Source organism: Phoca vitulina, unplaced genomic scaffold (genome assembly GCF_004348235.1).
Source record: "Phoca vitulina isolate PV1807 unplaced genomic scaffold, GSC_HSeal_1.0 scaffold6, whole genome shotgun sequence".
Classification (NCBI taxonomy): Eukaryota; Metazoa; Chordata; class Mammalia; order Carnivora; family Phocidae; genus Phoca; species Phoca vitulina.
The window spans coordinates 34,806,974-34,834,289 of record NW_022589709.1 but is presented as its reverse complement, the minus strand read 5'-3'; the positions used below and the strand labels follow the sequence as shown (position 1 = coordinate 34,834,289).

The 27,316-nt window shown below is 38.9% G+C and overlaps 1 protein-coding gene across 2 annotated transcripts in view; it reads right to left on the bottom strand.

Annotated features, from left to right (window-relative positions):
• The window catches only part of ELL2 (elongation factor for RNA polymerase II 2), a 70,044-nt gene extending 43,446 nt beyond the window's left edge, over positions 1-26,598 (bottom strand). The window contains exons 1-3 of one of the 2 annotated variants that reach the window (XM_032403971.1): positions 9,831-12,529; positions 8,718-8,819; positions 6,844-6,943 (exon numbers count right to left, since the gene is read on the bottom strand). In XM_032403971.1, the coding sequence (XP_032259862.1) occupies positions 6,844-6,852 (9 nt within the window). In that variant the 5' untranslated portion in view covers positions 6,853-6,943; positions 8,718-8,819; positions 9,831-12,529. Of the gene's footprint in view, positions 1-6,843; positions 6,944-8,717; positions 8,820-9,830; positions 12,530-26,274 lie in introns of those variants that run through there. The other variant, XM_032403970.1, reaches the window with a different exon arrangement.
• Between the last annotated feature and the right edge of the window lie 718 nt (positions 26,599-27,316).

Sequence of the window (27,316 nt, the reverse complement as noted above, 5' to 3'; positions counted from 1 at the left end):
CATTCTCAGAACAATGTTAAACTACAGAGATGATAGTGGGCATGTGTACTTTATTGCTAACATTAATAAAGATATTTCTATGGTCTTATCACTAAGTATGTAACTGGCTATTAGTTTCATAGAGATTTTTTTTTTTTAACATGCTAAGGAAGAATTCTTCTATTCCCTACTTACTTATTTCCTTAAGTTTTTATTCAGATTTAATACTGAATTTTTATCAAATGCCTTTTTGGCATCTGTTGAAATATGTCCTGGCTTTTGTCATTTAATCCATGAAGATAAGATGACAGATCATATTTAAAGTTAATGATAATGAGAACAATCTTTATGTGATATTTATTTCTACAAAATACAGCTTGAGAGTTATGAAGCTTGATGATTTAATGAACACCTATGAACTCACTGCCCAACTTAAAAAATAGAACATTAGCAATAATCTAACCATGTGCTCCACTCCAATCCCTTATGCCTGCCTTTTTCTACCAAACATAACAACTACTCCAACTTCTGTGATCATTCCTTTTGTTTTCCATAATTTTATCGCATGTGTATATACCTACCACATATTAATTTTGCTTATTATTCAACTTTATAAAAACGGTGTGATGCCATATGCAGTCTTCTGCCCACCTGAGTTTTCACTGTTGAGTATTCTTCCACTGAATCAGTATGCAGTTTAGCTTTATGTGCCATTATTCTAAATCAGTGTGAACAAAATTTGGCAAAAGGAGCTTTAAATTCCCTAAATGTTAATAATTAAAAGTACTGGGCGCCTGGGTGGCTCAGTTGGTTAAGCGACTGCCTTCGGCTCAGGTCATGATCCTGGAGTCCCGGGATCGAGTCCCGCATTGGGCTCCCTGCTCTGCGGGGAGTCTGCTCCTCCCTCTGACCCTCCCCCCTCTCATGTGCTCTCTCTCTCATTCTCTCTCTCTCAAATAAATAAATAAAAAATCTTTAAAAAAAAAAAAAATTAAAAGTACTAACACTCATAAGTTAAGTATTCATAAATCAACCAGTAATTTTAGCAGTTGAAAAAAAAGTAACTCCTTAAATATAGATTTATACCAGAATTCCATCTGTAAACACACTTTTTTTCCCTTACTACTGAACTTCCATGTATAATTAAATCCTATGAAATGTCCTTTGGAGTTGTTTCTTGAAAATCCCTTTGATCCAAACTCCCAGACGCCACAGCCTCCCGGACAGCTCCATCTTGACAGAACGAGGTATGGAGTATTACCTACGCATCTCATGTATAGCATGTCCCAAACAAAACACACCCCATGCCTCCTGCCTCAATGTGTTTTTTCATCTATCTTGGATTTGTATAATAGCCCCACCATCCAACAAATACTCATCATAAATATGGAGCCATCCTTGACTCCTTTCTTTCCTTCCTTCCAATATAAAAGGAATGACTAAGTTAGGGGAGCTACTGGATAAATGTTAAATGTTAAAATGCAAATCTGACCACATGACTCCCTGGCTAAAATTTTTTAAATAGATGATAATTTCCTGCAGTGCTTTTTTAAACCAGACTGTTATCCACTGGAAGGTCATGACATTAATTTAGTGGATTATGACCAGGATTCTTTAAAATGAAATAGAATATATCAGGTTATACTGATGAAGAAACAATACGGTGCTGTGAAACTTCTGTTTTAAGCTGGGTGAATGTGTATACCTATAGTGTAAAGGGTCACAATGTGAAATGTTTTTTCTTACCATGCATTATTTCTAAATATGTTTGAAAGCACCTACTGCAATAGGTACCACCCAGAAAATAATGAAAGTTGTGAACCTTCTCCTGAGAACAGAATGTACACATACCTATACATCTGCATATTCTTATAATGTTCTTAATTATAGTGAACCTAGCTATCATAAGAAAGCCTAGGGGAAAATATTTTAAAGTCATGCTTTCCAGACCTCATCACAGACTCCCAGGAAAATTTTATAAGTAAGAAGTACTGATCTCCAAGGTGAAACTGAAATTCCTTAATAAGGTGGGAACATTTGACAAACCTGTTTAACACTTTGCTCATGCTGAACTATGGGACTGAAAAGCATTTTTTTCCTCTTTTGATCAGCCAACTCTTGGTAATACTTCAAAGCCCAGTTCAAACATTACTTCTCTGAGACCTTCCTGACTGTTGCTCTTCCTCTTGCTCGTTGGAGAGGTACTCAACAGATGTTTACATGAATGTGAGAATAAGTAAGATGCTTATTGAACATTTATTATAGGCAGGTGGGGATCACTGTAGTGATGAGAACAGGCTCTGAAATCAGATGGTAGAGTGGACTGTAGGCTCCTTTACTCACTGATTGTGTTAGTTTCAAAAACCAAATTCAGAGTCATGGTATGTATACATATGAACAAAAGGGGAGTATGTGCTTCACAGCATTCCTGTGAGGATTAAATGAGAATGAATGTGTAAAGTGCTTAGTACAGAGTTCTTAGCATGTAATAAATATTCAATTAATTTTAGCTGTAATCATTGAAAAATAACTGGAATCTATCAACAAAATAATTGAATAGATAACTGTACATTTATGCAAAATACAGTATAAATTATAAGACCATGTAGAGAGATTTGAGAATTCTTGGCCTGATAAGGGCAAATTCATTAGCCTTAAGGCATGTCTGTGGACTTTTTGAAGCCTTTAAACCCATAAAACTCTTCTAAACTTGTTTTCAAAACAAGTTACTTTTATAAGTGAAGGTTTTAGCTTAAAAACAAATTTGAGAACATTATAATTTCATACTTTTGTTCCTTCCAGTTAGATCACAATTCAAGAATGGTTATAAAAATATACCTTCCCTGTAAATCCCCCCAGATTATCTAACATATGGAGCTAACCAAGCAAGCTAGTCAAGGGTGGGGTCAGGAAAGAAAACTTCTGAAAAGATTTTATTCAGATAAAATCTTATCACAGAACACACAGACTGTCTAAATACCTCCACTGCACTGCTGTAATTCATTGCATCTACGATGCTAGCAATTGTTAAGGCTATGATTTTATGTACCACTGCATGATAGAAAATGCTGACCAACTATGACACAGTACGAAGATGCCATTTATAATGAGATGCATTCCAATTCCAAAGATGTTAAATGTTAAAAGGAAAATTTCCAAAATATCGTTTGAAATAAGATCTAGGGCTTGGACACATTCTGCTAAATTGTTTTTCCTCCTTATTTAAATTTTGACTTTTCTTTTTAATAAAGCTCTTTATAAGCTCATCTTATGTGCCTAGAATAGCGTCTTGACATATTAAGAGGTCAAAAGATACTTAAGTAATGCTCATGGTAAGGTATTATAAAATGGTAAAATATTATTTTCCAAGCTTAAATAAGCGAGTGCTATTAAAGTGACAATTTCTGTAACACAGGTGACTCAATCTTTCAAGTTTCAGTTTTTGGTGGGAAACAAAAAGGCAAAACCATCAGTGGCAGATTTTATTGACAAATAGATACTGTCAGTTAGGAACAAGAGCTGGCATTTCAAAGTCCTATTTACCTTTGTCTATACAGTGTCAACCATGGTGCATGGTACACAATGACTTTTCATAAATGCTTGTTGAATGTAGACAGGAAGCCTAACTCACTGCTAAGAAGGCAATTTATGGCATTTGTGGCTGCTTCGGATTTCAATCAGAGTTCCAACTGCTGCCTTCCAAAGTGACTGCAGTGTGGTGAAGGACAGAGCAGAACGCCATTAGTTCCTGTTTGTGATCATATTTTGGGAGGCTAGTCCTTTGTAGCCCACACTGAATCTGTGTGAAGGTGTGGTCAGCAAGTACTTTGAGATAGTTTCTGCAGGTACCACAAACACAAAGGCAAAGTTATCCTCCCACCCTCTGCCCTTTTGCACTCTTCCAGGGCAGGAGAGGGGCCCGGTCCCCTGGTGCCTGTCATGTTACCTAGTCAGGGTGTGAAACAATGGATGGTGAATTTAGTTCATTGCTCTCTTTCTTTAGAAACCCCACTGCTAGTTCTTACCCAGAAGAAAAGGAGGGCAGAGGTGTATGGCAGCATAAAATAGACCAACTGGTTAACTTACAATAGCTTCAAACTATGATTCAATTATTATTTGAGATAAAATGAGTTTCTACAATGTCAGCCCATACTCCTGGCCGAATGAGCTTTATATATATATATATATATAAATATAAATTATATGTTATATATTATATGATATATGAAATTATAATATGTTATGTATAATATAATCTTGGATATATATTGAAGTTAAATTTTTTTTTTTCAGATTAGGCCATTTATTGTATTAGGCCATTACTGTAATGATACCTTAGTACATTAACACATGGTTAAAGAGTTACGATTCAATGCAAATACTGAAATGTTATCTATACATGTCAACCACTGTAATATTAAAAAAATTAAAACAGAACTGCCATTACAAAGAGATGTAATTCTAACATCTTTCTAGTATTAATTACATTCAGAGCTGAGTGTATAAAGGTAGCTGTTAGTCAGCAACCTTTGAGCAGACTGACTAAACACAACCATTGGCAAAATCAATGGGCTAGCCAAACCAAAAACAGCAGGGGAAAGCAGTCCGAGTACAGGCATATCATCTGCGAAGGAATGGCAGTGTTGGGGATTTATTTTTATCTCTGCTGCTGTTTCAGACGAATAGTTATCTTTGCTTCCCAGGTATCAAGTAGGTTAGAGAAGGGTAGTTTGCAGAAAGCATCTGTAGGTGGGTTGAAATTGCCTACTAATTTCCAATACTATATAATTTAGTATTTCAGACCCGATCTTCTCCCCAACCTGCAAAGGAAAATAAGCAATTGACAAAATATTTCTGAATGCTTACAAGAAAAATGCAACCCTCTGTTCTTTTTAGTTAATGACTCACTGTAAGAGTTTTATAGCATTATTCGAGCCATTAAAGTTAGCAGTTAAATGCTGATTTAATCTTCAGAAGGTCACAGTGCCTTTTGGAAGACATACATTTAAAACTTGTTTGGCTGGTTATTCCTTGTTTATTCCTGGAAACGCACGTGTGACTCACTATCTTACAGGAGACACTACATGGTACTTATAGAAAATATTTGCTACTTTCAGTCCTCTTTTTAAAAATAATTTCTAAATTATATATGCCAAACTAAACTTCTACTTTCTTAAAGCCTCTGGGATTGCTGAGTCTGAAGAAGGCAATTAGAAAATTTTGGAACAACATTCTCATAAATACTGAGGTCTGGAATCGCATTTACTGTGACAAAGTTAACATTATTTCTCACTGCCCTGGGATACTCATTCCCTGGACATGAGTCCCTGAGGCTGCAGGCAAGTGCACTCCAAGGCCACCAAAGGCCTGCAGATGTGGCCATTATTTGCTGTTGAAAACCTTGCCATTTCAGTTTTTATCTGAGTGATACCACAAATTTACCTTTTTGAGTATGTGTATACAGATTTTAATAGGCCTTCAGGAATTTTACTTATCTATCACCAGGATATATTTTGCATCCCCTGAAATCTTTGTTTAAAATGCTGATTCAGGGACACTTGAGTGGCTCAGTCAGTTAAGCACCTGCCTTTGGCTCAGGTCATGATCTCAGAGTCCTGGGATTGAGCCTCACAGCAGGCTCCCTGCTTCTCCCTCTGCTTGCAGCTTCCCCTGCTTGTGCTCTCTCTCTCTCAGACAAATAAATAAAATCTTAAAAAATAAATAAATAAAATAAAATGCTGATAATAGGACACCTGGGTGGCTCAGGTGGTTAAGTGTCTGCTAGGGTGCGGGGATCCAGTCCTGCATCGGGCTCCTTGCTCAACGGGGAACCTCCCTCTCCCTCTGCCTGCCACTCCCCCTGCTTGTGCTCTCTCTGTCTCCCCAAAAAATAAATAAAGTTAAAAAAAAAATGCTGATTCATACCAATCAGAAATACACACATGAGCCTTGCTCCTGACAGTGCCATTTACATAGAAGTTATGAGTGGCGAGTTCTGGATAAGTCCTACATTATTAATTCTTTCCTGAGTATTAGTCTATATGTGTTTGGACTGAGACTCTGAGTTCCCTAAGGACCGGACCCATGTCTTACACATCCCTGTATCTGCACACTAAGCACTTAGCAAAGTACTTGGCAACAGTAAGGACTAAAACAATGTGCAATAAATAAGAAACAAATACAACAACAAACCTATTAGCACAACCATTGCTTAGGCACCTGTTTAGAATTAATTGTGAAGAATAATTAGGTCAGTAGATAACTGTATCAGTAACAACTGCTATTACTTGAAAACAATGAGTTCAGTTGCTTCTAATACCTCTCCTTTCCAAGCTGTACAGTATACTGAGGAGAACTTTCCCCTGGTAGTATGAAAGTTTAGACTGTAATTATAGCTCTGTCTCTACTGTGTCTTTAGACAAGAAGCCCTCAACAAACATAAAAATACAGAGTGTAGTTTTTAAAATTTTACCGGAACACATACTTTGGGAAAATTTTCACCTGCTACATTTTCAGTATCCAGTTAAAATACAAGAGGCACAACTATATTTCTATATATGATTACCTGACAATCAAGATACAGCTTTTGGAAACCAGGTGCATTATACCAGTACACCCCTCTGAACATTGTAATTCAAACACCTCATTACTCTAGCCCATGTGAATCTGACCAGCTACCTTTTCAGTCAATTAGAATGATCCATAGAAAATTTATAATCCCAATAAACCTTTAGTTATGAGTATCCTAGATGTGATTAGAACTGTGAGGATAACTGGTTGACCCATACCCTTCAGAATCCACAAGGCATTTTTGGCTAATTTATTCAGCTCCTAATATTCATGAGTTTAGAAATCATACTCAACTGCTCCCATAGATATTTCCTCATCTTTCTGAATCCAGAAAATGCCTTCAATGACCGCTCAGTTTACTGAGTACCATCTTCCACTAAGGGAAAGGGGTGAGCTGGAACGTGAAAGACACAATTTACATTTTTTTATGCTATAAAAGCTGCAGGTCAACTGCAATGATAAAAATCTAGGTAGTCAATGGTTCTCAGCAATTTCACTGTTAACAGCATACTGCTCTAGTTTGTTTAATGTTCCAGGCCGCATTTATTTAGAGGAAAACTTCAACCTAAGAGAACATGTTCAGGCATAAAAGTAAATAAGCTTAAAAGCTAACCTGCCAAGACCCAAATTCTGATCTTCTAAAGACATTACTGAAGCAAGAAAAATCCTATAATTAGTAAAAAGGAACAGCAATAACCATGCAGTGCTTAGCATCACGGAAACGAAATACTCTTAACGGTCTCTCAATGGTCACTTTTGAAATGATATTTTAACAGTACTTCAGCTAGGTTTCAAATATGCCTATATATGACACTATCATGATAGTTAATGTATATTTTTGATCACATTTGACGTAAAAAGACTGTAAATTTGTTAGATTTGCCAAATCCTTTCCAGAAAAACTTTCAAAATTTCTGAAAGTGTATTAAAAATTTTCATTTTAATACATTAAGAAAAATGATCTTTTGTGGGAAATCTAAATTTAAGCCTTTAAAGCCTTCTTAAAAGTCCTGAACATTTTCCACACAGGAAAACTATAAGCATACTTCTTCAGGGCTTTTAAAGCAATCAGCACAGGCAATGTTAAACTATCATGGCTCTCGAGAATAACAGAGGAGCACTGTACAGAAGACCCTCACATTTGTGGCTCTGCGTATTCCCTGTAGGCTGTGCCAACCCACTCTCTCCCCTGTAGTGACTCTTTGTTTTTACTAAGTCCCAAAGGGCTGGTGAGAGCTCTGCAAAGAGAAGGGGGGGAAGGGTGGATGGAATGCAGCTGCAGGCTCAGAAACAATGCTGAGTCCATATATTTTGTTCCCAGTTAGAATAATAAAAAGGGGGCTTCGGGTGGGGGTGGGAGTGGAGGGGTAGAGGAGACAGAAAGCTAAGCAAGCAAGGTAGGGCTAAGTATTCCATTGCTCTCAGGCTACAGCCTCCTGCCCCTCCCCCCACTCTACTAAATCCAATAACCATTCATTTGGGTTAAAAAACTTATCTGTTAAAATTCAAACACCCATTAAGATTTAAACCTATCAGTCATTTACATCTAAGTTATCTTTATCAGAAGCACACCCAGGCAAGGAATGGTGTAGGAAGAGAACGATGCTTGCAAAGATAAACTGAGGAAGCAAGGACACATGAGACAGGAAAGCCTGGGGGAGGTAGAATTGAGAAAAGGACATCCAAAGTCTCAAATATCAACTGCCAGCTTTGCAATGGTGCCTGGGGCCTTTTGTGGGCAAATGGCGTGCCAGAGAAAACCATATTCTTTCTAAGCCTGCTAAAAGCTGCATGTGTCTGAATCAAGAGTTTGGAAGGCTGCACGTGTCAGTTTCTCATTATTCAGTCTAACTTGGTGCCTCCTAAGAAAATGTTCTTCTTTTGCATTTCCCTAGCCTTTATGTCCTAACTGGGAAAAGAGAATTAAGGGAAGAGGCAGATCCCAAACAAGGTAACAGCTGCTACTGACGGAAAAGCAGTTCAAACCTTACTCTCCACTCCTGGGTCTTGAACTCTCATCTCAGATAACCCTTTACTGAAAATCCCTGGAGCCCTCCAGCGTTCACAGACTCAGGCTTGCCTCTGGAACATGCTTTCAGAGATTATTGATGCCATTAAATTTTGTGACAAAACTTAAGAAGCCTTACATAAATAACCAAAACTAATACCTCAAAAATAGTGCCAGGAGGTGCTAAGGACCTAAAAAGCGATAAAACAAAACGCAGAAGATGCTTGCTGCAATTAGGATCCCATTCATAAACACTCAGTTACTGGGGGAGGAAAAAAAAAAGAACTTCATTGTAAAGCTATCATGTAGAAGCAGAGCTCTGACAACCACACACAAACATCTCCTTCACGTTAGCATTATTTAGAAGTACTCTTAGCTGGTACTGAATGATATAATTAAACTCTTGACTCTTGAAATGTTTTCAAGTTATAAAGTTTAGAAAGACTGTATTGATTTACATTGAATTTTTGCACTTTGTGACATAATAAAGATTCACAAATGTATATTTATAATAAGCAGGAATATGATCTTCCTCTCTCAGCTTGCCTTTTTTTCTAGAGCTCTAAAATCCATTTACAGATATTCCAAATCTCCATACTACAGTCAATATATAGACACAAATTCAGAAATGCATATTAAAGGAAGGATGATTAAGACTTTTTATTAATATTAAATATTAATAGTAATAATTAAAAAATAATACACTACTGTAAAGTTTATCATCTATTATAAACACAAAATTCATAGGTATATTTTATTAGGAGTTATCATTTATTATGCTTTTAAATGCAGCAATAAAATATACAATATTCTGTGTACTGGCAAAACTCAATTTTCTATTTACACATTTCTTAGTATGTACAATCGAAATTAGGTCTACAGAGAGCAAAAGTTCATCAATAGTAACAACAATCACATAATCATAACTTGACTGAAATTAACAATTCCTTATGGTTGCTCAATTGCAGTAAAAAAATTCTCATAATACTGTGACATATATTATGCGTCAAAAAAAGGTAAAAAATGCAATTATTCATGATTAGGGCAAAAAACTACTCTTCAATAAGTATATCTGAATTATTTTTTAAAATAAATCAGGAAAAGATAATTCAAGTGTATTAAGGTGTCCAAAATTTACATTTAAGTCATAAAGTTCACAAAATATGAGTGACCTTATATTGAGGCACAAGTGAATACAAATTTTAAGAGTTTAAATATAATAGTATGTAAGAAGAATATTAGATTTTCTTGCTGAATCAATAAGAGTACTCACCCCTTGGAGCCCTTGGAACTGAATGGAAGGTCGAAAAGGAATTAAATTCTATTAAAAGAAACATAAGAAACAAACAGGTCAACCTTCGTTACTGTGTCACAGAACTAAATGTTTAAACTTTAAATCTGTTCATCTGGTCAATGCTATAGTCTGTGAAAATATCTTTTCATTATATAACTAGGTTTATATATCATCATATTAAGATGCCTTAATGAGCAAGATCATACTGCTGACATTTCTCTGAATCACACAACCACAGGTATATTGTGGCAGTGTAGTCAGGTTTTTTTAAATGATGCAATTTGGCAAAAAATGATTAGTATACTAACTCAATTTCACATCAAAAAAACATTTTTGCTTAGTTTCTTGATATGTTTTTAAAAGGCTGGGGGGGGAAGGAAGAGATAATTAGAGGAACTTTACAGAACTCTAACAGATACTATAAATAGAAAATTAAAATATTTGATAATGAACTGTGGTTTCCAGTTTCTCACATTTTACCATAGGTTAGTTTCTAGTTGAGGGTCAAACAGGTTACCAGTTTTCTTATAAGATTTTCACCAGGAGAATATAATTTCTAGAACAAGCTTTGTCCTCCTCATAACTTTAATATTTTGTCATAGAATTGTGTATTTAGAAGAAGAAATGCTATAGGTATCTACCATAGTCTGAGGCATAATTTCCTATATCTAAAGTCACCAGTATGTTTCTCTATGGGAATACTTTTTCAAACTCCTTTGAGGCTGGTTATAATTTCCTCCCTGACTCTTTGCAACTCAGACACTGTCTTCAGCTCATCATCTCTATCAATTTCATCAATTCTTCTTGGTCAAACAAATGCTACCTTTTCTCAATTGTCAAACTGCTCACTTCTCCCTGGATATCACAGCTTCCTTACACTCAGAGACACCAGTCCTCTTAGCTCTTTTATCATGCCTTTCATTTCAAAAACTAGTGCCCTTCACTTTGCTCTTTCGCATCCACTCCCTCCTGGAGGCTCATTTCGCCTGTTTGGTGATGACTTTGAATCTCTTCTCTATTGGTCAACTCCCTTCTCTCCATAGCCTACTACTTATCATTGTCTAGGGACATTTTGCATTAGAAACTCAATGACAGTGAAACTGGCAAACGCTATACTAACTTCCCTTCCCTACTCCTTCCTCAACCAAAATGGCACGTCTTTCCTACTTTTCTGGAGTTTGGTTTTCTGGGCTCACAACCTTAATTTACAGTCTCTTTTCCCTTACCCCTAATCCCATTCTATTAGGCCTTTATACACTGCTAGAATTACAGAATTCTGAATCACAGAAAATACAGTCAAGGCCTATTCCCCATAGGCCATGTGTACCATTAATAACTAAGCTGGGACCAGGACCCAGGACGCAATCCTCCTATTCTTCCATGCTGCTCTTCTACTACCTTGTTCTCCACAGACATCTGCTATGGGAGACTCAAGAGTATGATGGGGGGGTGGGGCTACTCCTTCATGCCAGAGTTCACATGTTACTTGGGGAACATGTGAGAATGATTAAATATTAGGCTAAGTACTATGGGGAGGTGCAGTAAGAATTCTCAAAAAGCAGAGAAGAATATGGGTTAGAAGAAATAATTAGAAAAGCCAAAGGGCTTATGGAAAAGTGGATCTTAGTAGCAATTTTGAAAAGACAAATGAAAGGGAATGCCCTGAGCAGAAAAGCAAGGAGACAGGAATGAATATTTGTGAGCAAAGGGCAGGTCTGTGTGTGTGTACAGAGTTCTTTCACACTTGAAACACAACACAAAGGATGAGAATTGGACCTGGCGATCCCTGCCTAATCTTTCCTTGACCTCAAAATTTGTCTTCAGTTTTAGCTGCTATACACTACAGAATAAATAGGACAGTAATTTAAATTTTAGATCTCAGGATTTCAAAAGGTTTATCACCCTGTGGAATAACTGCCCTAATCTCTTCTATTACCCCCTCAGGGATGGCCTTTAAGTCCTGCCTTTGACATGATAAACAATTGAAAGGGCTTCTAATTTTTGGAATAACAAAGTGAGTTGCTGAAAGAACTGTTTCAGGGAAAGCAGCTCTATTGGTCATGTGTAAGAATGAGGGAGAGAGATGGATTGGGGCTAGGGAAAAGGATTAGACATCAGCTCCAGAGGATTCTTTATTTAGAAATACTCTAGTGATAAGGCCTAAATTAGTATGACTTCATCCAGAGCAAACAGGAGATGATGGAATGAGCAGACTTTCCCGAGAAAGAATGATAAATGTCCTGAAACCTTGAATATCAGGCACCAAAGAAAAGTGAAGCAAAGGTGGCTTCACAGCTCTGAATCTTCATCTTTGGCCAATCAGCCCCAGATTCCCTCAAACTAGGCTCTTAGTCTCTACTTTGAAAACCTCTGGACTGTTTCAGGCCCCTATCACTGAGCACTGAGATTAAGGCCTTCTTTCTTCCCTTCAATTCCTTCCAAATACTGCCCATCATTCAAAGAACAGAAACTCTCTCAGATACCATCTCAGCATGTCACACAGGCTGTGGTGGGTTCCTTCCCAGTGGGTTCTATCAGAGCAAAGCAAACTCCTTCACATGGAAAAGAGACCTTCCATTTACAGGACCAACCAATTTCATCTTCCACTTTCTCTCAACGGTGCTTCAGCTGTGTTAACCCTTTTTGTTCTGTAAACATTTTCTTTTTTTTTTAAGATTTTATTTTTAAGTACTTTCTACATCCAATGTGGGGCTCGAGCTCACAACCCCAAGATCAAGAGTCACATGTTCCACTGACAGAACCACCCAGGCACTCCTTCCTATTTCTACTTCCTTCCCTTCCTTCAAGCTGGCTTGCCTTCCCAAACACTATTTTGTCAATCCATACTAATAACTTACTTAACATTCAATTTTAAGATTAGTTTCATCAGGTAGGCCTTTCTTTGGATAAATCAGGAATCAAAGATTCAATGGGTTTAAGGACCCAAGGCAGATAAATGTGAAAGAGACTGATGTAAAGCAACAAGGAGTGTCAAGTACCTGGAGAATAAATGCCCAACTGAGAAAGGATTCAAATTTTTAAAATGTTACACCTTTCCCAGCCAAACCAAACACTGATGCCACCATTTTCCTAACTTGGAGCCCACTTTGAGTTAACTCTCGTTAGCTGTTGTTTTTCCAGATGTCTGTGTCTAGGGTTCCACTACACTGGCGGGGTGGGTATTATTTTCATAGGTTGTCTTACTCCTAGTTGTTAGGATAGGGTCTAACATATATTTAACTTAAAAGTATTTACATTATGCTCAGCTAAAGAAAAAATCTATTGTAAAATCATTTTGGCCGTGTTTTCTTCATACTACTTTATAGCAGTATATTACTATAGACATCTGCTTTACAGATTACTATTCATTGTTGTATAGGCAAAATAATACAACCACATTTTACATTAGTTTAGTAACTTCCAAGAGTAATTTTGACTTTAATCAGTTTTTTTGTTTCAGGACTTGAATTTAAACCTAACCTCCTGATATGCTTACAATTCTATCTGTATTGCTTGATTCCTCAACAGAAATGATAATTTTTTTTTACATAGTTTTCTAATGTACAGGGCATTTTTATATCCATTATCTCAAGTGAGCCTCCTAAAACCAGCCCTGGGTGGTAGGAAGGCAGCATTATCTCCCATTTCAGACGGAGATAAATGGGTCTCTAACAGGTAAAGGGTATTGGTCAGGAACACCAAGCTAGTGATTAGCAAAGCTGGACTTCAGAGCCAGCCCTCTGAATCCTAAATACAGAACACTTTCCTCCTCTTGCCTCTTTAACAGGTTACCTCCCAGTGCTGAGCATTTAAAAGTCCTTAACTGCTCATTCAGTTCTGGTATTTTGTTTTTTCTTTTCTTTCTTTTCTCTTCTTTTTCTTTCTTTCTTCTTTTTTTATTTTCTTTTTGTGGCATTTTGTTTCCAAGGAAAATGAATTTCATAAAATCATTACAATTTCTAGACTTCAGTTTCTGATTAAATAAAAACTAAACAATAACTTTCTTTTTTTTTTTTTGCTCTAAGGACCACGTATAACAAAGGAACATATATAAATATGTGTTATCATTCCTCATTTAAAAAGTAATAAAACCCTCATGTATGGAATAGTTACGGGTGCTTAGCCAAATAGGACAAACTAAGATCACTGTTACTAAAAAACTCCTTTAAGATTATCTGACAACCCACAAGAGAAAAATACATTTAAGAAACTCCAATGCTTTATTGATTTTAATCCCAATTTTAGACAAGCAGATGTTAGTAAATTACCAGATGTTATTAGTTCTAGAATGCTTTAAAAATGCAACAAGAGGACAGCTAGAACTCTATACCACTTATTGTGCATCTGACCACTGTGTTAATGGTGTAGCTACCAGGAATAAATTCTAAAAGTCAATACCATATAAGTAAATGTTTCATGCATGTTAGCTAGTTGTCTAAATGTTCTTTAGCCTAAGTTTAATGCACAAACATGACCTCAACTCATTGTATATATATTTTTAATTCAATTTTAAAAGATAACATAATTACAGGTGATAAGGCATGTTTTAAAATGTTTAAGTACATTCCCATTACAAATGAGTTTCAACAAGGGCTTCAACTTTTGATTTTTAGCTTTAATTAAATATTTGCACCAAGTAGCTCTTTTGAAAATCAAGTAACTCTGGAGTTTAACTGAACAGTAGCTGAGCTATAAGTAAGACTGATATGATATCTTCATCCAGCCAAGAAACACAACACAGACTGAAACTGGCTAGGGAAACTCCTTTGACAAATGCTTCAACAACCTCATAATGGTGGTGTTTTGTAGTCAAAAGGTTCTGTTAAACTTAGTTGTTTCACTGTTTTTAGAGCTCCTTGAATTAACCCTCTGTATCTCTTGGGAAATGTAAGACATTCTTAAGCACAGATATGTAGGCAATACTAAAGTGCTCAAAAGTTGGGCATCTGGGTGGCTCAGTCGTTAAGCATCTGCCTTCGGCTCAGGTCATGATCCCAGGGTCCTGGGATCGAGCCCCGCATCGGGCTCCTTGCTCTGCGGGAAGCCTGCTTCTCCCTCTCCCACTCCCCCTGCTTGTGTTCCTGCTCTCGCTATGTCTCTCTCTGTCACATAGATGAATAAAAAAATCTTAAAAAAAAAAATGTTCAAAAGTTTCATTACACTCTTGACATTTGCCATTACAAGATAATTCTACTGCAAAAAAATTGCTCTATGACCAAAGAAATCTATGTCCATTTATTTTCAGAAACTATTCCTCACAATATATCAGGACTATAAAGTAATACATAATTTACTAAGTAATGTTATTAAGTAATCTTAATTTTGCTGAGTAATATTAATTTCTGACATGATACTTAGAGGGTGGGAGAGAAGGAGCAAAGCTATGGTTTTCTGGGGTTGAATAAAAGAAAGTTATTCATCCTATAAAAGTTATAACTATCTCTTGATTATTTACATACTGCTTATCTATGTAGACAAATTAAATCTATGGTTACTTTTACTTTATCAACAACCATTGGTTTTATGAATATACAAAGGTAACAAGTAGGATTTTGGGCCTAGAAAAGAGTGATTTCTCTAAGAAACACATTACAGAGGTCTAACTTTATTTCCTCAGATTAGATATATTCTTGAAACATCTTCAGCTTTCCTTCTGAACCCATCATGGAACTCTGACTTAACTCAAAATTAACTTCAACTATTTAATCAATCAACAGGCATTTATTAAATACTTGACATTTATCTGAGTGCCTAAGTTGCATTATAAGTCATGATAAAGATAGTGCAAAAAAAAATTTCCAAAGTCAAATATAATTTTGGAACTTTGCCAAAACCAGAAACCTTTCTAGAAATGGTGATGGGTCAAGTCATTGCTTTAAGTGGAATTGCTTATAGCTACTTAGTTACTATTTATTGAGTGAGCCTAAAACATGTTAGACACTATAATCATTTTTACTATCACCTCCAGGAATTCTGAGAACACCTTTGTGGGGTAGATATTATTATTTCTAATTCTCAGGTAAGTCCTATGAATTACCAAAGGTTACACAGCTAGGAAGTAGCTTGGGACTCAAACCCGGTCTCAATTTAAGAAATGTGGTCTTACCCACCACTTTACACAGCTGGCCTCTCCTGCCACTCCTTAACAATGGTTATATAAAATGTGAAACATCTAAAAGTTAGAAAATTAAGAATTGATAAGAACTGGTAAGCATTGATAGCTTTTTTGGTTCTGCACTATAGCTTAAGGAAAATATCAGGTACTTGAATTTGTTGTCATTTACACAAGTAAATAATAAAAAGTATTTATGATTTTTCTTGGGATACAATTTCTATAAAAGATCATCTTTCTTAAAAGAAGTACTATACCATTTTAAGAAGTTGTGGTTGTGTTTTTTAATTTAGAAAGTCATTTTATTCTGTTCTTAAAAACATTACCTGATAGAGAAACCAAAGAACACTTAATAATTATATTTTAACCACTGTAATAAAAAAATATCTAGGCAGGGAGAGAAGACGCAGAAAGAAAATTGGAGCTAAAGCAGGAAATAGTGCAGGAAATCAGGCACTTGATTCTGAATAAATCAAATATATTTAGCTCTTGTCAAAAGCTGGTAACGTTTAGAATGATAGCATGAATGTAAAATTTATTGATAACTGATAATCCAAAGCTACCTTAAACAGTGTCTCCTTCTTGCCCCAACATTTTATTAGATGGTAATAAAGAGTCACCAGGTTTCACAAAATCTAGTATTTTGCTTTGTGAGTCAATCCAAACTCACACATATGAGAAACTTCTCTACAAATCTGGAAGAACCAGATTAAAGTGCATGTGCAATAAAGAATAATGTATTTCTATCATTATAGCATAGGAAAGAATGAAATATAAAAGGATTGCCAAAACAGTAGTGAGAAGAGGTCAAAAAGCTAATTTATTTAACATAATCCTTGTTGTGAAAGATAGCTTCTGGAAAACTAGCTATCTGATGCAGGCCAAATTAAAATACTATACACACACATATATATACACACACACACACACCCTTTATATCTTACTATTTCAAATAGTTCTTAAAGAAACATGGAAGGCAAAATCTAAATTGAAGAACTAGCTAAAAAGTTAGTTACTGTGAACCAGGCTTTAAAACAACAATACTTGAAGCATAAGATCCCATCATTTTTTTTTTTTTTTTCTGAGAAGGCTTTGTGATTATATAAAAAGCTTATGTGTCAAAGCTGACTATAAATGCAAATGATTTCTTCCTTGGGATCAAAATCTCTAGAACATAAGGAGAAGCAGTAAAATGAACGTGGAATGGAAGATTGAGATTATTTTTAAAGTACAAGAAATTTACAAAATAAACCATTTAAAACATTTTTACAAAGGGAGACATAAGAAGGCTTGAAACCAGGAAACTACGTGAATATACTAAATGTTTTTAAAAAGATCACTGGCTGCTGTGTGGAGAAGCATGGACTATGGGGGTAAGACTGGAAGCTTGGAAGCTAGTTGGAAGTCCATGGAAATCCGTGACACATGCGTGGGACTGGAGTAGTCGTGAAGGATGGATGGGGTTAGATTTTGGATGTTTGGAGATTCACAGGACTTGCTGATGGATCTAGTAAGTCAAGAAATGAGAAGACAAATCAAGAAATACTAGTCAATTACTAAGCAACTGGTGACAGTACTGCCACCAACTGAGATGAGGAATACTTCTAAAGATGTAGGTTTGAGGAGTGAAATCAAGAATTCAGTTTGGATTTGTTAAGACTGAGATGCCTGTTAAACTTTGATAAGGAGATGAAGTATTGTAAATAAATGCCTGGAGTTGGAGGGAGGTCAGAGCTGGAGATCAATATTTGCAAGTCATTAACATATAGATGACATTTAAATCCATAAGACTAAATGAGCTCACCTAGAGAGAATGAATAGATAAAGAGAAGGGAGCGGCGATCTCCAACATTCAAAGACCAAACAGGATGGTCAGCAGAGGAGACTAAGAATGGGCAGGGAGGTAGGAGGAAAATCAGTAAAGTGATTTCATTAACAGGAAGGACTGGTTAACAGGATGGAATGCTGCTAAGGTCAGGTAAGGGAGGAACAGAGAGATGACCAACAAACTTGGCAGAGAGATGACCAATGAAGACAACCCAACCAGAGTGAGCTGAGCAGAGGATGGGAGGTAAAGAAGCAGACACTGTTTTTCAGACACATCCTTAAACATACTCCTTCTCTCTTTAGGTGTCCCCTTGAACAAAGACTTTATTGCAATTATTTGTTCACACGTCTGCCTGTTTCTATAAAGCACAAGCACTTTCTTGATGGCAGGGACCATCCAGGACTTACTCAGACATGAGTATCTCCAGTGTGTAGTTCTATGCCTGGCACATGTCAGAAAATTAATAAGTGTTTGCTAAATGAATAAATGAGTATTTGGAGGTTATAATTCTGACTCCTACCTCTTAATCTCTTAAAAAAAAAAATCTTAAGATACTCCGCTAAGTTTCTACTACATATGTTTCCTGGTCCTCTGAGGCATCATGATTTCTGATAATGGAAATCAAAAGCAATGATATTAAAAGTTATTTTAAAATATGCTAACACTTAAGGTAGCATATCCAGATAAGCATATCTAGATCCTCAAATATCTCAGTGAATCTTATAAGTTTAAGCCTGGCTTCACCTTTGAATAAGCTTACTGTTGAGTGGAAATTCCTCAGACAAGATTATCTCCAAGGACCATGAACTCAGCATCATACCTAGTCCATTACAATGTATATGTATAACAAAAGCTTTATGTAGTTACATTATTTTTTGTTTTGTTTTTCCCCAATGAAACTAACAACAACAAAAAGAGGAGAATCAAAACACCAAAACAGAAATGGAGGTAATTGGAAGTGAAGACATTGACTCTTTCAAGGCCTCCAGAATCATTTCAAAATGATGCTTGAAATGTAAATCCAGGCTTTATATAGAGTTACTTAATGTTTCAATGATCACTAGGGACAGAAACCACAGAAGGTCTAATCTCCATGTTATAATCAAATTATATTTTCATATTATCTGTGCTTGATGATGGTCTTAGTGCAATTTATAGAGGTTATTAAAGTCTATAAAAATACAAAAAATCCCTACACAAACCAAAAATTTCTTCCACTTAATTTCAGCTTCCTCCCAAATATCACCAATACCCCAAATTTCCATCCAAATGTCAGAGTTAATAGGACACATGTAAACAATACAGCACTGTTCTAGTCTAGCCTCAAATCTCCAAATATACTTCTTAAATATAAAAACACTTAATCAAATCTAAGTCTCTTGGTTACCAAACAAAAGACTGAATGTTCACTAAAATGGTACCTATCATCTTTATCTCCCCTGTGCCCACCCCACCCTCCCAACTGCCTCTGATTCCCCTCCCCCCCTTTTTTTTAACTAAGAATACCTCTAGTGCCGATGGCTAGAAATCTCAATTCAATCCTCTTTCTTTCAAAACCTGTTAAAGTCTATAGATTGTATTCATCTTTAATGTCTCCCACAAGCATCCTAATTTAGACTCCAAGCATCTCTAGCCTGGACCACATACTTCCTCCTAACTTGTCTACTTCCTTCCAGATTCAACTTACATTCATCATGTAACACGGAGGCCAGGATAATCCTAAAACACAGCTCAAATCACTTTATATTTCTACTCAGTGTCTTCCCAGTGTTGACAGAATAAAATTTAACCTGCTCTAATCTCCCTTTCCTCTCTTAAATCCAACTATATTTTTCTCCTATATTAACTTCAGGTTAAGTAGAACATGGTATTCCCTGGGATTCTCAGACCCTGCCCTAACTTTTCTACTGCTGTCCTTCCCTCTGCTGGAGATGTGGTCCCCCATCTAGTCCTTGCCTGCTAAAATCTTGCAAAAATCCTTTAAGACCTGAGGATTTTTTTTTAAAACCAATAATATATAAGATCCCCAATAAGAAAAGGAAGTTACATCATTTGTCTAACAATCTAGTTACTATAAAACTAGTAGCTAAATGCTCTGACTGTAGAGTTCAATTCCAGGTGCGAATTTGACTCATGAATCTTTAAGGAGCATATAGGCTAACTAATAAAATTCTCTCTTCTTATATCCTATATTAAACTGCCAGCCATGGAAATACTAGGTTTGGCCTTCAGTGGCAAAGTATTAGTGGAGGCTCTTAAACCAGTTTTTCCTAAACACTTAACATGGCTTTCAAGGGCCATAATGCCATGACAGAAATTATAGATAGGTAGATAAACTGGAAGGGAGGGAGGGAGCCAAAGAAAAGAAAGAGCAATTCTCCTTGATACATTTGACCTGAGTTATGCCTTTTTTTTTTTTAAGCTTCAATTTGACTGTGGAAATATGGCCATTAATTTACTGTATTCTACTTCAGAACTGCTTCTCTACATTTTTGCATTAAGTCATGGAAAATGTAGTATGGAAGTGAGGAGTGAGGTATGCAAGACAGTCAGATGTGGGGTTATATACACTGTTTTATTATAAAACTTAACTGATCTTAAATAGAAATGCCCGTATCATCACATTTTAGGAACATCTTCTCAAATACTCCAAATACATTTGGCCCATTGGGCAAATACATGGGCTGGACTCTGGTACAAGGCTCCTGAGCCTCTCTTGTGGTCACTGCAAATTGTTAAATGACCCAGGATTGGTTGGCTGAAATTCTAATTTTCCTCCCTCTGCTGGCTTTATCACAAATTACTTAGTAAGCACTATGAGCACTGCCTTCATGGTTTTTTTTTTTTGTTTTTTTTTGTTTTTTTTTTTTACAAGTGCAAATAGAGCAAATGGAAAGACTGGATCTGGTGATTGTCTTCCATAAGCTTTCCTGTAAATCATTCCAAGAATTCTACGCCCCTTTCCTTTTAAACTCTTTTCTTGAACATGTTCCAATCCTTCACATATGTTCTTTCTTTCTCCTTCCAATTCGGGTGCCAAAGTTCCCTGTCTATCTTTTTAGGCAATCTGGCTACTGCTTTTCACCAGGAAGGGCACCCTTCTTTGCACTGAGTGCCTGATCATTTTAATAAAAGTTTCAAACACTTGCAACATGAGGTACAAATTTGACTTTACTTGATAAAAAGCATTTAAAATCAAGTTCAGCCTGAAGATGGGTCTAAGTTAAAAGTCAGTAAGATTGTTTTTAAAATTAAACCTGGCAACATTTAAAATGTTCAAGAAAAAGAATCTGACAATGCAGTTCAGTTAGCCAACATACGGTACATCATTAGTTTTTGATGTAGTGTTCAATGATTCATTAATTGAACTTAATAAAAAGAATCTGACAATGCAAACCTCTTTGTTTTAGTTAATAAACATGTTCTACGGCAGTGGCAATTCTGTGCTGGCAGGTCTGGATGTTTGAGTGATGCCTTAAGAACAGGGTCTTCTGTATTTATAAGGCAGATTACTGAACACACACACACACACATACACACACACACACACACACTTGAAATTGTTTGACGACAGGCGGAAAAATGGAGATAAGGAAAAAGTAAGGTAGGAGTCTTTTCATGCCTTAAACCACAATGCATCAAATGCTAAAAAGTTCACCTGATAGAGAGACCGGCTGAGCGGAAATTACCTACCTCATGACCTGTGGAATCAGTGATTTTAAAAGACCAAGTAACACACAAAAGGAGCTATTGTGAAGGACGGTAACTTTGTGAAGATTTATGTTTTGATTGGAAATAATTATATCTGGTATACTGAGAGAAACTCAGTTCCTCATGCAAAATTAAATGTAAGTTTATTTGTACAAATTTTCAAAACACTATCATTTTCCTAGAAGACACTTATCAAAGAAGGAAAATTCATTTAAAGCCAATAATTAGAGTTGACAAGAGAATGTGTTAACAGAATCCTTCTTAAACACATCTGCTTTCTAATCTTTAGGCACAGAGAATGAAAAGACCCTGCCCCCAAACATATTAATGCAATGGCTTTTTATGTAATAGGTAAACATGATGGTATTATTTGAGCCACCATCTTTGAAACTTTGACTAAACATTTTTAAAAAATAAGTTGACAGGCTCAGCATTGACAGAATCTGCTAAAATATTGATAAGATTTTCTTACTAAAAATGTCAGAATAAGCCAGTTACACATTACTGAATTAGCTAAAATATATTGTAGAATTTGGGGTTTTAATTTTAAATACAGCTTTAGGATACATTTGGGAGAAATATGTAATTACAGTAATATATGTTCACTTAAAGTATGTAGCGCTTATATAGACCACACAATCACAAACATCAATTTAGAATGAATATAAAGTTGTAATTTGTAACTTTATTTAGTAACTTTCCTCTCATTTAAAATCATCTATAGTTAACAAAAAAGTAGCTTTGCAATATATCCTAGATATCTGCATTAGTATGCCTAAATTTACTTTCCATTTAACACTTTTTAATAAAAATCAATTTGAAACTGTTTCTGTATTCACACTGAATGGAAAACAACTTTTAGGAGGTATTTACTCCAACTATAACTCCCACTTCTGGACCCATAAGTCTCCTCTCTCCCCCAACCCAGTCCCTATTTTGGAAGGTTCTCAAGTTAGCATTTTTCGTTTCTCTAAAAATAGAAAACTTGAATAATGATGGTCAATTAGATTTGATTATCTTCTGAAACAGTGAAGAATTGTTTCCAATTGAAGATTCTGTTTCCATGAACTGTAACAATTCCGTATACTTGTTCAATTCTATCTAAAGAACTTCTTTTTCTGCTTAAATCATTTTAGTTTACTAAAATCCCTGAATGTACCTCCCTGAAATCTTACGTCAAGTGGATTAATTTAGAAGAGTAAATCTAGTGGGCAAAGTAATCTGGATAAAAACAGCTTTCTGATGCTTAATTTAGGAAACTGTTGAAATTTCTGGCTCTTAGAAAGTCATTAGAAGAGGAGGAATAATAGTCATAACCTTGCACAGGCCAAAGCCACTTGGAGGCCATCTGTCAAGCATCAACCTTCCTATCTGAGCACAGGAATGGTGGGGGCAGTCTTATATGAAAATTAATGCCATTCTTCCCCAAGAGGGAATAGGCTTGACCACCAGAAACTTCTTCCCATTTAGCCAACATGTGTCAACATATTTCCAAACAGCTGCTACAATTTCAAGTCATGAGCCCTCCTTCTGATAAGGGCGTAAGGTATAAGAGACCAAATAAGTTACCTTCCAACTGGAAGATAAAAGCTCAGCCAGATGTCTACTGCTAGCAACTCCCTGATGGGGGAGCCCTGGTCTGGCCTGAGCCAGGAGGAAGGTCACTGAGAACACATTTGTAGGAGACTTAGCTGAACACACCAGACTAAGTACAGTAAGTACCAACAGTATAGTTACCCGAAAGGTCCCTCATTTCTTTTTCCACAGCCTCTTTCCACTTCTCAACCACCTGGATTAACATTCTCACCCCAATTCCTGCTTTTCCAAGCCCCTTAAAAAGTATTTTGTAGCTGAAATGACAGTGAGGCCTGGGGTCAGAAGCTGGTTAAGTCAGAAACAAGGCAGTGTCCAATTGCAAAGGCCAAGTCAGCTTATTTCTTCTTCCTCTCTTTGCATGCCACTGCTTCTACCACCAGCTTTTCAGGAGAAAAGGAGTACCAGGACTAACTCAATCTACCTGGGTCCACCCTCAGAAAGATGGAAGGACTTGGAAAAGTCTTCTCCCTTTCTCTTCTCTGCTTCTGTAGAGAATGACCAGGCTCATTAATTTGCATGCACAGAGATGGAAAAATATAGTAATGACATTAACTGGCAACAGAAGTAGTTAGCAAAAAAATCCAGTGACTTCAGTACCTTTGACTATAAAAAGTAAAAAAAAAAAAAAAAAAATCAAGAACCAAGTGGAGGGTTGGGAGAGAATTTTTGATCTCCTGTTTCTTGGAAGATACTGGTTTATAAATGTGAGGACTTTTGGAGTCAAAGTACTCCAACCTTAATCCCAAGTATGTCACACTAAGATGTAGGAGGCAGAAGTGAAGGTAGAAAAACAAATATTCCCTTTGTGGGCCCTAGCCCAGAAGCCCATTGAGCACTGGAGGCCTCTGGCACCTCACTCTCCCTGGGCATCATCCCTTCCCATTGTGGGTCTCCTCACCCACCTCTTCCCTGCCAAGTGTATAGATGTCTGTCAATTTTGCTGTAATCAACTGTACAGTTTGCCTCTTGTTCCCCCCCAGGTGGTTAGTGACCTACTGTCCCCAGAGATGAATCTACCTATCCTCTACGTGTCAGTCTTTCTCTGATGGAAAGCTGGCCTTCTCCTGCTGGCTTCTTCCTCTTCAGCCTGTGTGTTTTTCTCTTCACACCCCTGACCTACCTTCTTGCCAGTGTCATTCCTTCCCATGCCCTCCCTTTGGAACTGGCAAGCTTATCTCTCCATCTTGCAGGGCTGAAGTTACTCTCCACCGTCTGCCTCTGTCCTTCTGCTTGCCTATCTGACTTCCCCCATATGGGTCTCCTACTCCATGCTGGTGCTGGTCTCTTCCCCGCAGGTGTACCTGTCTAGGAGCAGCTACTGACATACGCAGTTTTGTATTTCTTATATCTTCTTGCATTCTTATTACTGGGTGCACACCGACTTTCCAGCCACAAATGAGACTCTTTTTTCCCTAGGATTTCACAGTTGTGTAGGAAGGCATTCCCCCCCCACCCCTCCATGTACATACACTCCTCCCTCCCCTCCTAAATCTGTGTGTTTTCCACCATACACGTCTCTGATGGATAACACATGTGCCCTGAAGTGTACATCTACATAGCCACTCGATTCTGTGAGTGCCCTTCCAAGCAAGCTGACCTCTGTGAGTCTCTCCTGCTATTTACACCTATATTGAATTAATGTACTTCCCAAGCAGTGCACAACTGTGTGCCTCCCTCTGTGTGCACCTTTATGTAGGGGGCTTCTCTGAAGATGAGTCTCCCCTCACCCAGCTTCATAAGCTCCCACTGAACCAGGTTTCACATCTCTCTCACAGCTCTGCTTCCAAATCCGACTTCCTTCTATGCATTTAAAGTACCTGGCACTAGTGGGAGCTCAACAGATGTTAATTCTGTTCTCCACTTTTATCTGAATAACTATGTGAGTCTGCGTCTCGGTGTCCCTCTGGCCCTCTGTGCCTGTTTCAGTTAATTGAAGCATGTTTCATTGCTATGGACTGGACTGGGCTGTTTGTCAGTACGCCCTGTCGGTTTTATTTCTTTCCTACTGTCCCTCCTCTCAGAGTAAATGTTACTTGTCTCTCATATGGTATATCCCTCTCTTTATACATCCATACACTGCATGTTGGTAAACAGCTTTCCCATGCACCCTGGGTTATGGCGTGTTTTCTCTGTCTCCCCACCCTCCGCTTTTTTATTTTTATTTTATTCCCCCAACGAGAAAATGCGTTTCTGGGTTTGTACTCCAACTGCGGCATGTGTGCGTCTATATGACTCTTAGCTGTACTTGAGTTGTGTGTGTGTATACACGGGTGTCTCTTCGGAACGGGGTGCTGGGTGCGGGACGGGGGTCTCTGCCCTGGACGCGTGTATCTTCCCCCATCCTCACCCTGGATCCACGTCCCTATCGCCGGGAGTTAGCCCGAGACACAGCGCGTCTTTTGGATACAAGGGAGCCTTTGCGAACCTTTCTCCTGCTCCCGGGTGAGCGTTGGGTGTGTGCACGGTACACGGTGTTGGTCCCTCTCCGGGAAGGCGAAGCGCCAGTGTCCCTGAATTTCTGGGAATGCAAGGTGTCCCCCTACTTTACGTACGCGGAGCGTCGTGTCCCAGCCTTTGCGAGTACATGGTGTGCCCCCCCAAGCGGTGTACCTGTGTCCCCGAGTCCCTGCGAGTACAAGGTGTGTCCCACCTCTACACGCGGAGCTGCTGTGTCCGAGTCTCTGCGGATCCGCGGTGCCTATGTGTTACCTCCCAAACGCGGACGGTTCATGCCCTCGGTACTCCGAGTTCGTTACTGGTACGCTGCACCCGCTCCCCCTCCCCCGTCACGGACAGCGTAGTCATCTCAGTTTTCTCTCTAGTGCTCCCCTCCCTCCCTGGGACAGAAAACGCCAGGAAACCTGCGGGCGCCGTCGGAAAGTCCCGCAGCGGCGGCGCAGCCCACCCAAGGCTGCGGCTGCCTCGGCCCTGCCACCAGGGGCCGCCCGCCTGCCCGCCTCCCAACGCCCCGGCGCCCGGCCGACCCGGGACGGCAGCGTCAGCGACCCTGCCCGGCCCTGCCCAGCCTAGCTGCCGCGGGCGCTGACGGCAGCTGAGGCGAGCCACTGCTCCGCGGCCCCGCGCCGGTTGTCCGGAGCCCCGGGTGGCGCCACCGGGAGGCGACGAGCGCCCTCTCCCTCTCGCAGCCCTGCCGGTTGGCCGGCTGGCCCGCTCACCTTGTGGCTCTGGTAGGTCTCGAGCGCCCGGATCGCCGTCTCGGTGAGCTTCACATGCAGTACGGTGATGTTGTCTTGTCCCAGCCGCCCGCACGACAGCCCGTAGCGCTGCTCCTCCCGCAGGCCCGCCGCCCCCCCTGCCGCCATCTTAAACTCCCCGGGGTGCCGACGCCGACGCCGCTCGGGCTCTAGCCTCCACTGCGGCCGCGGCTGCTTGGGCTTCTGCAGCCGCCGCCACAGCTACGGCCATCCCGCTGCTGACGTACTGTCATATACTGCGCGCAGCCAGACCTCGGGCTGCCACCGCCGCCACCCGCCCCACCCTCTGGCCCCGCGCCCCGCCCCGGACTCGTCTCATTGGCCTCGTTCCCCTCGGGACGGCCTTCATTGGCCGCCCTACACTCTCACGGGGGCGGGGCCCAAAGTCGCTGGAGTTTTGCTCCCGGGACGGGACGTCCGAGGTGAGAGGCTGACGTAGAGGTGACGCGCCAATTTAATCACATCTTACGTCACGTTTGGTCGTCTTGGCTCGGCGGCAGCGATTGGTCAGGCTGGCTTGGGGGATCCCTTGCTAATTGGGTGTCCAGGTTGCCTGGCCGGGTTACCTAGAGTCGGAGCCCCGCCCCTTGGGGGATAGTAGTGCAGAGACGGGAGAGTAGGGGAATCTCTTCCTGCCCCGGTGGTCCTTGAAGAGGAGGACCCCCCACCCCCAAAGTGTGACCAAGTAAGGACTTCGTCCCCCGACGGTTGCGGAAGCTTGTGGGACTTGGGTGTGCGTGTGAGGGAGGGAGAAGTAGGTGGAGTCACTGGAGAGCATCCTCTCAAACTCAGTTTAGCGCTGGTGAACAGGTGAAATTGGGGAAAACGCCCTTCTTCGTCATTTCACCCTAACCTTGAAATTAGTGAGTCGACCCTAGGCTTTAGGAGTTGTGCTGGAATATGTGGAGAACCTTAGGTACAACACCATACCTAAAGCTTACGTGATTTTGCTGTGGTGGGCACAGTACTTTAGAAAATTGAGCTTCTAGGTCTTTCCCTCTTT